This window comes from Cydia pomonella, chromosome 16 (genome assembly GCF_033807575.1).
Source record: "Cydia pomonella isolate Wapato2018A chromosome 16, ilCydPomo1, whole genome shotgun sequence".
Lineage (NCBI taxonomy): Eukaryota > Metazoa > Arthropoda > Insecta > Lepidoptera > Tortricidae > Cydia > Cydia pomonella.
In genome coordinates, this window is record NC_084718.1 from 6162505 (window position 1) to 6174534 (window position 12030).

Consider the following 12030-nt stretch of genomic DNA (forward strand, 5'->3'; position numbering starts at 1 on the left):
TTAAACATATTTTATAGTTAGGCGCTTTTAAAATAAACTCAAATAGTTCTGAAACTTTTTCCCTTTTTTGTAATGTCAGAAATTATGTCAAAACTCAAAACTGTCAATAAATTGAATAAATGATTATTGGTCTGATCGCCTTATTATGCTTTTTTTGCTAAAAATGAATTAAAAACATTATTTTATTAACTTATCATGTCAGCATAATATATTTAAATTTGCTTGTAGTGCAGTTGCATGTGGCAGCAGTAATTGACATAGATTACAATGGAGGAAAAGGCTTTTTTATGTACGTAGCAAAGAGTGTCGTGTTGATAATTATATATTTTTATTCGTGTGTACTAATTGTTATTTAACTTCCAGGGACGACTGAACTTACCAAGAAAATGCTTGAACTACGTTTCCAGAATGACTGGTTATTTAAAAAGAAGAAACAGCCGTGGGCGTAAGTTTTATTCAGGGCAACGGAAAAAAGGAACTTTAAAAACTTTTGTTTCTCATTAATATACCCATTCTGATCTGTAATAATCTTCTTGTAAATTTGAATGTATCTTTTACACCTAGTCACATTACTATAAGAAAAGAAAAACAAATTGAAAACCATTAAATATGATAAAATAAGATTATAATTCTCAACTTTGTAATTTTAGGGAATTTCGCACAATCTTATTGGAAAATGGATATCCAGAAACTATGACTTTAAATCATGTGCGGAAGAAGTGGTCCTATACTTATGATGTAAGTAGTTTTTATATAAATATATACATCTAATTTAAACCCTTTTCTTAGAAGTAGGAGATGTCCATGAGTATATACCTGGGCTAAATAGTCTCCTTCCAGGCACGGCAAGACAAAGAAGTCGCAAGTCCATGATGGAGCACATGTAGGAAAACCTACCTAAATCACTAAAACGAAAACGAATGGACATGTGCATTCTCCCCATCCTTACCTATGAAGCACAGACATGGTCTTTGACAAAGGCTCAGAAACTCAAGGTTTGTCAGCGAGCCAGAGTATTCTGAGTGTGAAGTTAAGCGATCACATTAAAAATACAATACAATGCTCCAAAATTACAATAACTGATGTAGCTGAAACTACTGCCAAGCTCAAATGGGTCTGGGCAGGATATATCTGCCGTATGCCAGATGACCTGTGGGCCAAAATAGCCACCCATCAGGTCCCACAAATTCGAGATATGGAAATGACAAACAAATACTAATAATAAACCTTTTTCTTGGCAAAATTAAAAAAAAATGTGAGTGAAAAATACATTCTTAGAAAAAAATACAAAAAGAGGGTGTAAAATTATGTATCTTGTAAGATACGTTGGCAAGGAAAGGGCATAGTCTCTTCATCCAGTGTAACACCAACATTTGTATACATATGTGTAAATAAAATACCATAACATATGTAAACAAAGCATTGTTTGTTACAGTGCTACAAAATTGCTAAGAAAACAAAAAATAAGAGTTGGAAGTACTATAGGATGTTTCAAAAACATTATGGTAAAACCACTATTTTGGATAAATATGAATCATGTAAGTATTGCAAAAACATTAATATAACTGTAAAAATATTTGGTCTACATACTATTTCTTTATCAAAATTTTCCCACTTCCAGTTTGACGGGTTATTCTCACTAGTTACCACCAAGTTGTTACCAGTGGTAACTACTGGGATTTTTTTCCCACCTTTTACCAGTGAATGCCTTTTATTAGTAGTGAATGCTAACCAAATTTTGGTGGTAACTAATGGAAAAAAAACACACGTTTTACCAGTGGTAACTACTGGAAAAAAATCCCACTAGTTACCACCAACTCGATTTTTTCCCCAGTAGTTACCACTGGTAAAACGTGTGTTTTTTTTCCATTAGTTACCACCAAAATTTGGTTAGCATTCACTACTAATAAAAACAGTCTAAATATAGAGTGCTTTAATCAATAATTAATTAAGTCGAATTAATTATAAGTTAATTAGTTATTAGTTGAATTATAACTCGATTACTGATTCAGTAAACTGCTTTAAAAATGATCAAAAATAGTCGATCTTTAACTGATTTGTTTGTTCGTTCGTATGATTATGACGTTATTTATTGAAACGGACCTTATTGTCGATGGCGCTTACGCCATTATCAGCGATGCTCCTATATAAATACAACGCTGCGGTACGCAGTGCGGCCTAAGCGCCCTGGACAAAAGATTCAGGTTTCATATATAACGTCACAATTAATTCAATTTATAATAAATTTCAACCAAACGGTAATTTCTCTTTAACTTTTAATTTTATGCAATCGTACTGGGTTTAAAATTTTTGATCACTTTTAAAGCAGTTAACTGAAACACTAATCGGCTTATAACGTTTTATTAAAGCACTCTTTATTTATACTTTACTATTTCTACTGTTTTTATTAGTAGTGAACTATAACAAAATTTTGGTGGTAACTACTGGGAATTTTTTCCCCACTAGTTACCACTAGTAAGAGGTGGGAATCTTTTTCCCAGTAGTTACCACCAAAATTTTGTTATAGTTCAATTGGTGGTAACTAGTGGGATTTTTTTTTCCCAGTAGTTTCCACTAATAACAACTTGGTGGTAACTAGTTGCAATAACCCAGTTTGACAGTAGATTATGCCTTATTTTCTGAATATATAATTAATAAAAATCTAAGTACAGAATTTTGCTATTTTGATTAAAGTTACTTTTTCTAGGGGATGATGAGTGGCGATTGAAGCTAGTAATATGTATATCAGAGGCAAAGGAGATGAAAGTGGATTACCAGCACTTTTGGAGGTACCAACATTTTTTTTATTATTATTTAAAGTATTCATTGAAACTTACTTTACACACTTTCTTTAAAACTATATTAGAAGGCAACGTTGAAGCCAAATGAGAAAGAGGAAAACCACAAGGAGGTAATACACTGCAACTAAAAGGAAAAGAAAATGTTGTGTCTTACAGCATCCAGGGTCCTAAAGAACTAGGTTGAGGACTGCGAAAACTGGTGTCTACTCCACCGACAAGAGCCATGCTGTTAAATGATGATGATGAGTCATTGTGACTTATGGGCCTAAGTAACAAATAACCAAAATTTTGGCTTTTTCCCAAAAAACTGTTGGATTACTAATTGAAGTTTAGAGTGAGAGTTGGATGTAATGGGGATGGGGTGGGAGGAGGTTATCCAAGCTGCCCAGGACTGGAGTCATTGGAAGAAAATAGTTCGAGCCCTGTAGGGCTCCCACAGAAGAGTGTATCCCAGCAGGGGGTAAAAGGATGGAAAAACGAAGAATTAAAGTATATTTAGAAAAATCGTCTTTAAATGACAAAGACCTGCAGAATTTTTTTATGAATATATAATGAAGAATCATACTTCTCCGTAATAATATAATCTTATAATTGTTATCAGGACTGTGGAGAAGGCAATGAGATATCAGGAGCTACCTGCGGACTGCTGCGTCCAAGACATGAAGGGACTTTGGCAGCACATCATCACCACATTCAATGTATGTTTCAACATACACAGAGGCACTTGTGAAAACATGCTGCCTATACTCTCACATTAATGTTTATGCTTTGATGTGTGACTGGTAAAAGGGATTATTGTTATTTCTGACATTAAATCAAGGTGGTAAATTCAAAATATATATAACTTTCTCTCAACATATAAAATTTTCCTAGTTTTAATTTGAACTCTGCGATGTTTTCTAAAAAGTGGTGGTGGTCGAGTGGACATGACATCCGACTTTTAAGTCCGGAGGTCGCGGGTTCAAATCCTGGCTCGTACCGATCAATGAGTGTTCGGATCTTATGTATGAAATATCAGTTGCTATTTACCGCTAGCTTTTCAGTGAAGGAAAACATTGTGAGGAAATCTGCATACATCTGTGAAGAAATTCAAAGGTGTATGTGTAGCGTCCAACCTGCATTGGGCCTGCGTGTGGACTGTAGCCCAAGCCCTCTCGCGCATGAGAATTGAGAAGAAGTCTGTGCCCAGAAGTGGGACGTATAGAGGCTGAGTTATTATTATTATTAATTTGAACCTTTTCGTAGCACATTGGGATGATTTCGTTTTTTTGAGAAAAGAAATAATAGAAATTATACTTTATTTGGCTTATGAATGGTTCTAATTATGTTGAGTCGTAGTGTACATTGTATAATGCACTTTGGGCCTTACAAGCCGGATAGGTAAAATGTACGGCAGCTACGATTTTATAATTTTGCGCCTTTTACACGTAAATGTTGGCCAAAATATATACATAGCAAAATTATAGCAACTATTTTTTTTTCTTAAGGCTACTGCTAAAGAACAAATGGTTGCCATCTTTATAAGTTACAAAGCTAAAATTACAATAACATAGCACCATCAAGCTGATCTGATGATGAATCAGGAGGTGGCCATAGGAACTCTGTGATAAAACAACGCAACCTAATTGGGTTTGTTAGAATAGTCTCGATGAGCAAGTTGCTTGTTGAAAGAATAGTACAGTCAGCGATAAAAGTTTTTTTACTTATTACTTTTAGAGAAAATACCGCCAAAAACTGAAAAAAGACGTAGATCTCGGCTGGCCGCTATACGACGCCATGCTGAGCTACTACCAGCGCTTCGACCCCGACTACCTGGTGCGGTTGGAGACCGAGACGCCCTTAGAGTTCTTCAGTCGGTGTCGCAAGTCCAGCAACAAATATGTAAAGAACAAGGGCGCTCAGGAGAATGAGACTGATGAGTTTCAGTGTGAGTATTGTTCTCTCTATGGGGGCAACTGTATAAAGACTGCCTATTCTTATGATTGATTGTCTATGGCAATGTCGAATTGTCTGCTGAGCTACGACCAGCGCTTCGACCCCGATTGTCTGATGCGTTTGGAGACCGGCACGCCCTTAGAGTTCTTCAGTCGGTGCCGCAAGTCCAGCAACAAATATGTTAAGAACAAGGGCGCTCAGGAGAATGAGACTGATGAGTGTGAGTATTTGCGGATATGGGGGTAATTGTAAATATGAGCGCCATAAAAATAATCTTTTACTGGACTTCTCCCTCGCTTTGATTGTATCGAAGAAATGACAGAATTAATGAGTTGACACTAGGTGGCGTTATTTACTATCCATACCAAATTTAAAACCCCCATGACAATTATAGTTAGAATTTTTACTCTCACTTTCGGTATCGATCTACATATAGGTATGTATAATTTTAAGTCTTCGGAACTGATGCATCTATACATATACAACATCTTAGGATTTTATACCGACACCATTATGACGTCACTAAGCACAAAAGCGTTAAAGAAATCAAATGTATCATTTGACTTTATAAAATCTTAATAGTTGAGTTAAACGTTTAATTAAATTGCAGGGTCGAAAGACATTACTGAGACGTTCATTCAAATACGATTACAAAACGACTGGCTGTTCAGAGAAAGGAAATGGGCTTGGAAGTGAGTCACATCATTTATTTGCAATATCGTTACTACTATGCAATATTGAACTTAATTGTTAGTGTAATACGATTTGTTTTGCGTAAAATTTAGTGTTATTATTTTTTGTTTCGGTGTAGTGATCTTCTGAACATAATGAAGCAAGAATATGGCTTTCCTGACACTCTGAACGGTAGAGAGATATGTAGAAAATGGGCGGCGACATTTGGGGTAAGCATTATCTTCTATAGATTCGATGTTTTGGTTGTTTCCAACGTTACTTTATCAATCAGGTCAGAAACATCTTACTGTCGTTTGATTGGACTCATACGCTCATAGACGGATTTGGCTAAACTGATTATAGTATATTTTATTTCAATGTTTAGGAATACCAGAAGGCAAAGGCCACTAATAACAAAAGTTGGATCTACTACAATTTATTCGAGTTGTATTTGGGTGAGGAGCGACTCAGCCTTAACCCCTTGGTGGGATGTAAGTATTTTCCCTTTTTTGGCGTGCCAACTAAACAAACACATACATTCATACACGAAGTTTACTTTACTTGACCCATTTATGAATGCTCCCATTGTACTGCTTCTCTTGTAATGCCAATTTCTTGAAATATATTTTTTTTTTTAATTGAGGTAACTTTTTTTATCAGGGCAAGAAGAATGGGTCTTGAACCTCATAAGCGCAAGAACAGAATTGGATTATTCATTTAGGTATACCAAATACCGGGACCAAAGTTCTGCATGGAGGTATATACTAATTTTTTAAATCTTTGGATACATAACTAAAATTGTTAATTAGAATTCACATGAACCTTCATTTTTAGGGAAGTGGAGAAAAAACTTCGTAGTGTGGGTCTCCCTGTAGACCACAGTTTGTTGGATTTGGAAGAGATGTGGACGCATCTTTTAAAAACATTTAAGGTAGGTAATTGCTTAGTTTATTAGATTTAAATCATTTTAATTCATAATTGGTATGTAACCATGCTGGGTTAGCAAATCTTCTATGATTAGTTTTGGGTAACTCTTTGGTTGCGACTTCAAGTTCCTCAGTTGCCACACATTTTTGGGACAGGATTTAATTATCAAACAAGTCATATTTCAAATTCATTCTAAATCAAACCTTTAGCCATTTAGCCACGTTGTTAAGATTAATTTTCCTACTAAACATAAGGCAATTGGTCGACAAAGCGTTTTTACCTAGAAAATGTACTCACCAGCATTGTGAACAGTCAGCGGTATTACCGCTATGTGGTGTATTGCAAAATGAGCCAGAGCACCTTTATACATTTATTATTAGCGTTAGTAAACTAACATGCAGATTAAGTTCAAAACTTACAATATGTGGAACATTATGTTGTCTGTAAACTCTGTAATAAATTACCTATATGAATCTCTTGTGTCCACACGGGGTCTACATCTACACGTACTTTTTTTGGGCAAGAGAATAATCACTCGCTTACTCGCCGCCTTAAGATATATAAACTCACACTTCATTGCCAGTGGAAACGCAAGTTCGCCAACAAGGGTATCCTCAACGAGCAATGGGCATACTTCGACGCAATGTCTCAGTACGAATTGCTGAAGACCAAGCCCAAGATCAAACAGCAGACGGACGACAACAATGATGAGCATGAGGACCACGTAGACCATGGACATGCGGACCATGTGGAGCAAGATGATGATTTCGAAGACGATATTAAGCTGTTGGATTTGAAACAAAGGTCTGTGATACTATTTCGTACATCGCTTTTTACGTATTGTTCTTTTGGTTCCTGGTGGAACTTGCAATCCAAGTTGATCACTCACTATAAGGATTTTTATATTACATCGGTATTACTATTGCATGGATAATAGTACACTACGATACTAGTGCGAAAAATAGGAATTCGCAAATAAATTTAAATCGACACGAGTTGCGAATTACCTATTTGCACATGTATCGTACAACGTTTTACAGTACATATCTATGGCACTTTAAATTTTGACATAGTTACGTAGTGTGCTAATAATCGCACTAAATACGTCCGGGAAAGTAGCACCATATGTACTTTAAATCAATTACCTATACATATATACAGCTAACTTCACTGCGATTAGCATTCGACACAATAATAAAACGTGTGATCATCAACTTATTTATTCATCTACTAAAAGAGTCATTTATTTTATTCCAATAAAAAAACAATCATGAAAAAAAACTCTTAAAAGCTAAGAAATATTTAAGCACTTAACTATATATAAAACTAAACCTAATCTAACCTATAAATTTTAAACTAATCGAACAACCCACCCGGCTCCCGGCGAAAAGGCGCCCATCACGCTAGCCGCGTTTCTGCGTTGAATCGCGATGGACAACCTCTGCGCTAGAAACGACCCGGAGCGGGGATCAAGACCCCTCTCCTGCAGACGACGCCCCAACTCCCCGAGAAAAATTTTTGCTTCTGCGCACCATCACCCAGACGTCTCCACGACGAACGCGGCGGTTATACTAAAATAGAAAAAGTCAACAATTGCTATGTTCCGCAGGTTGAATCCAAAGATTGAAGTGACGGAGAAGCAATGCCGCTCTTGCTTCGGATCGGGCGCATGCGTAGACCTTCACAGGACGGATGAGGAGGGCGTGGACCTAGCCTCCAAACTGCGGGACATCGGAGGCATCGAGGTACCTCATATAATTATATTATGGTTATGTACCTAAGGCGTTAATCACTTTATTTTACTCGCACACTCAAAGTACAAATATTCAAAGCACAAGACGTAACAGCAGTTCATTTTGCATAAAACACCGGCCCTGGCTTATCGCATTCAATGGCAGGGGGCGTGACCTTGGAACAAACTTGTATGACGGTGAACGCATATGCGTTGGTGGCGGTGAATGGGTTAAAGCAAACATCGTACCTACATTGAATATTAACCACATCATCGGCGTTATTCCGAGCATTTTTCGAGAAATATACCATACGATATACACGAACAGCGTCGCATCGGTCGGTCTTACTTGGCTGCCATTTCCTTGTGTCCCGGCCTATGTAGTAATTGTAGTAAAACTGAAAAATGTACGCTACTTGTTGTCTTACTAAATAAATCCTTAATACAGTATAATTCTATCATGGGACATGCAGATCGGCGTACCCCTCTTTATGTATCCGTATATTTCAATGCATTAAGTAATGATGTATTCGCTTACAGATGGACAAATCCGATAAACTTCCATGGCAAATATGTCTCCACTGTCTCAACGATTTAGAGCATGCATACAAATTCAGACGAAAATGCCAAGACGTTGACAAACATTTCCGAGCTACCAAATCAATCAAAATCGAAGTAGCCATAGATGACCATGATAACAATGACATAGATAACCATGACCAGGATATGGGAGACGTAGATACGCACTTCGATGATTTCCAAACCGACACGGGTATGAAACAGGAAAAGAAACTGGCTAAATCGGAGTCGAAGAAGATTTTAGTTCGGAAGAAAAAGAAGATACGCAAAATGAGGTACTTAAGTTAGTTGATAATGATTTTGGCTATGTTGTAGTTTGCTATCGTGAGTTTGTCTTTACAGACTGCGAGGGAAAACGTGCTGATAGGTTAGTTCTTGAGACGTGAATGCTTACTTTGAATAGTAAATAGTTTTTTAGTTGCGTACCTAAACGTTTCATTCTCGGTTAAAATATTTCATTTGGATTAGAAAATTCTTAGATACTCATCACTTTTATTAATAATAATATCTAAGTGACAAACTTCTATTTCTCTTGTGACTGAAAGAGTCCAAGTTTTCTTGTACTCATAAAGTAAGTCATAGAAGTCATGGAGTTTTACTGTGGACTAAGGTTCAGTTGCGTCAACCACAATCGACGGACTGATTAGCGTAACTCAGTAGAGAACTTTGAAGCTGTCCCTTCTATACGATTATAGCATTTATAGCAAATGTAATAATTACTTACGGTTTAGTGCAACCGACTCTAAGACGTAATGATTTTATTTCTTACTTATCGAAGGTACGACTATTGGAAAGTCTGTGAAGTCTGCGGGAAACACACAAGAAATCTCCGCAGCCATCTAGACATGCACTCCACCGGAAAATTCTACTCCTGCGATGTCTGCGACAAGAAGTTCAAGTTCAAAAGCGGACTCATTATACACAAGGCCGTCCACGATCCCACACCGAAAAAAACTTGCGAAGTTTGCGGGAAAACTTTTCATATACTCGCTCAGTATAGAAGACATTTCGTACATCACGCGAATCAAAGGAACCACGAATGTGACACTTGTGGTAAAAGGTTTAATACTTTAGATATTTTGACCGTGCATAAAAGAACCCATACTGACGAAAGACCCTTTACTTGCAATGAATGTTGGAAGACATTCAGGACGGCCGGGTGCGTGAGTCGACATAAGCGTATTGTACACAGAAAAGCAGTAAAGAATCAATAGCATAACTTTGTTTTTATCCTCTCTGTCTTTGTCTCGCTCATGACCCCCAATTTTATCTTTATTGACATGTCAACATATTTATTCCGCGAATGCTAAGTGTTCATTTATCGGTAGTGGAATTCTTTGTCTATTTCAGAACCGTGTTGTAAAAACAAACATTACAGAATTTTGATTTTCAAAAAGAAATAAAGAAAAATTTAAAGAAAATTTAGTTAAATTACAAAGGACAAGAAACATGAAAATATAATGTAAGTAAGTATTAAAGATTATTTAAAGTAAGTAGTTATCTCGCATATTTAACACAAGATCATTGGTACGTACGTATTTAATTTATTTTTTCTACTCGTCGACTGTAATGGTTGAAATGCGTACTTTTCATGTATGGGCTGAATGAAACATACGGCATGCTTTATAAACGCATGCACTTGCGAGACTGAAACTGAAAGAAATTAGACTGATGCCGCAAGAAATGAATCGCAGTGCGTGCTAAGCCTAAGGTACGAGGAGTGATCCAAAAGTAATGACAAGTTAGCCCTTTGTAAATTTTTCTTTATTTGTGCAATAAAGTTTAAATAAAAAGAGGTATGATTTTTTAAAACGGTTTCTGGCTACTAAATTAAAAAATAATTAAATCTGTTAGTGAGATAAATACATTTATTCGTGAGTTGTCGCAGTGCGTGCTAAGCCCTTTGTAAATTTTTCTTTATTTGTGCAATAAAGTTTAAATAAAAAGAGGTATGATTTTTTTAAACGGTTTCTGGCTACTAAATTAAAAAATAATTAAATCTGTTAGTGAGATAAATACATTTATTCGTGAGTTGTCGGAAAATATGCGTGGAAATGGAAAAATATGAAGTGACTGTTACTAAGTACTTCTGTTTGAAAAAAAATGTACTAAAGATAAATAAATAATAAAATAAAATAAATAAGTACTAGTAGTAGAACATCAACTAAAGACGAACGCCGCGAAAACCGCCCATGTATCGTCCTTACTGAAGAAAACGTAAAAATATACTGAAAAACTGTACTGAAAAACGTTGTACGATACACGTGCGAATAGGTAAATCGCAACTCGTGTCAATTTAAAATTTATCGCCACCCGTTACGGATTTCCTATTTTTCGCACTTGTATCGTAAATAACTATTTTTTTATTTTCAGCTTATTTTTGAGCCGTCTTGTAGCTGTGAAAAGTGACATAATGTTGACGGTGCGTGTAGTAAAAACAACAACATGTAGCTGATCATCGATGGACCTTATGTCTCTGTATTAAGGTTGACGAATTGCCAATTAACCTCTTGAACGCCAAGAACACCTAAAGTCGTCGTTCGTTACTAGGCGTGCCCACAGCTCTAAGGACAAGGTGTTATTGCGGACGCTGTCAAAGTAACCTTCACACTTTCGAGTAAGGTTTACATTAGCTCCCTTGCTCCCGGTACCTTGGCGTTTGAGTGATGTTTGTGTTTATGACATTAAGCGTTCAAAGTGAACTGTATAAACGTAGTACCTACAGTATTTGACAGAAGTGGAGTTTTTTTTTTAAACCACAACGGTGGCAAACAAGCATACAGCCCGCCTGATGGTAAGCTCTCACCTTATCCTATGGACGCCTGCAACACCAGATGTATTACATACGCGTTGCCGACCCTTTAAAAACCTGTACACTCTTTTTTTGAAGAACCCCATACTGTAGCCCCTCGGGAAAACCTCAGCAGGAAGCTCGTAATCAGGGAGTTAAAATGTTGCTGACAATGCTATAAATAAATCCCAGCTTGGTAAGCTTGACCTCTCCAACTTGTTTCCCTCACACATAGTTGTATTGTACCTACCTACAACTTGATATGTTGACACATTGAATAAGCAAAAGGGAAGTACAGACAGCGGAAAACTGTAATCTCCTTGTTGATTTAACAAAGCAACGTCTTTTATCAGATCTCTAAAGTAAACAGTCAATCGGATCTCTTGTCCGCTTGACCGATAGTGTCCAAAAATACCTGTCCTAATGGAATGCTGATCGGATATGTCGAGTGGTGATATTCCAGTAGCTCACTGGACGTGGAAGAGTTATTCGACCCATAACGGGGTAGCCATTGAATTTGAAAGTAATAGAGACGCAGAGAAACGATCTTGGAATGGATGTTTGAATAATGGTAAGGAAAATATTATGTTCTT

The 12030-nt window shown here is 36.6% G+C and overlaps 1 protein-coding gene across 1 annotated transcript in view; it reads left to right on the forward strand.

Moving 5' to 3' along the window:
• Positions 1-126: 126 nt before the first annotated feature.
• Positions 127-12030, forward strand: part of LOC133526617 (uncharacterized) — a 38086-nt gene continuing 26182 nt past the window's right edge. The window contains exons 1-17 of the mRNA XM_061863310.1: positions 127-289; positions 364-445; positions 651-738; positions 1436-1538; positions 2708-2789; positions 3403-3499; positions 4518-4728; positions 5347-5428; positions 5548-5638; positions 5794-5899; positions 6069-6165; positions 6243-6339; positions 6919-7139; positions 7945-8080; positions 8608-8921; positions 9425-9859; positions 11020-11068. Of these exons, the coding sequence (XP_061719294.1) occupies positions 268-289; positions 364-445; positions 651-738; positions 1436-1538; positions 2708-2789; positions 3403-3499; positions 4518-4728; positions 5347-5428; positions 5548-5638; positions 5794-5899; positions 6069-6165; positions 6243-6339; positions 6919-7139; positions 7945-8080; positions 8608-8921; positions 9425-9859; positions 11020-11068 (2313 nt within the window). The 5' untranslated portion in view covers positions 127-267. The remainder of the gene's footprint in view (positions 290-363; positions 446-650; positions 739-1435; positions 1539-2707; positions 2790-3402; positions 3500-4517; positions 4729-5346; positions 5429-5547; positions 5639-5793; positions 5900-6068; positions 6166-6242; positions 6340-6918; positions 7140-7944; positions 8081-8607; positions 8922-9424; positions 9860-11019; positions 11069-12030) is intronic.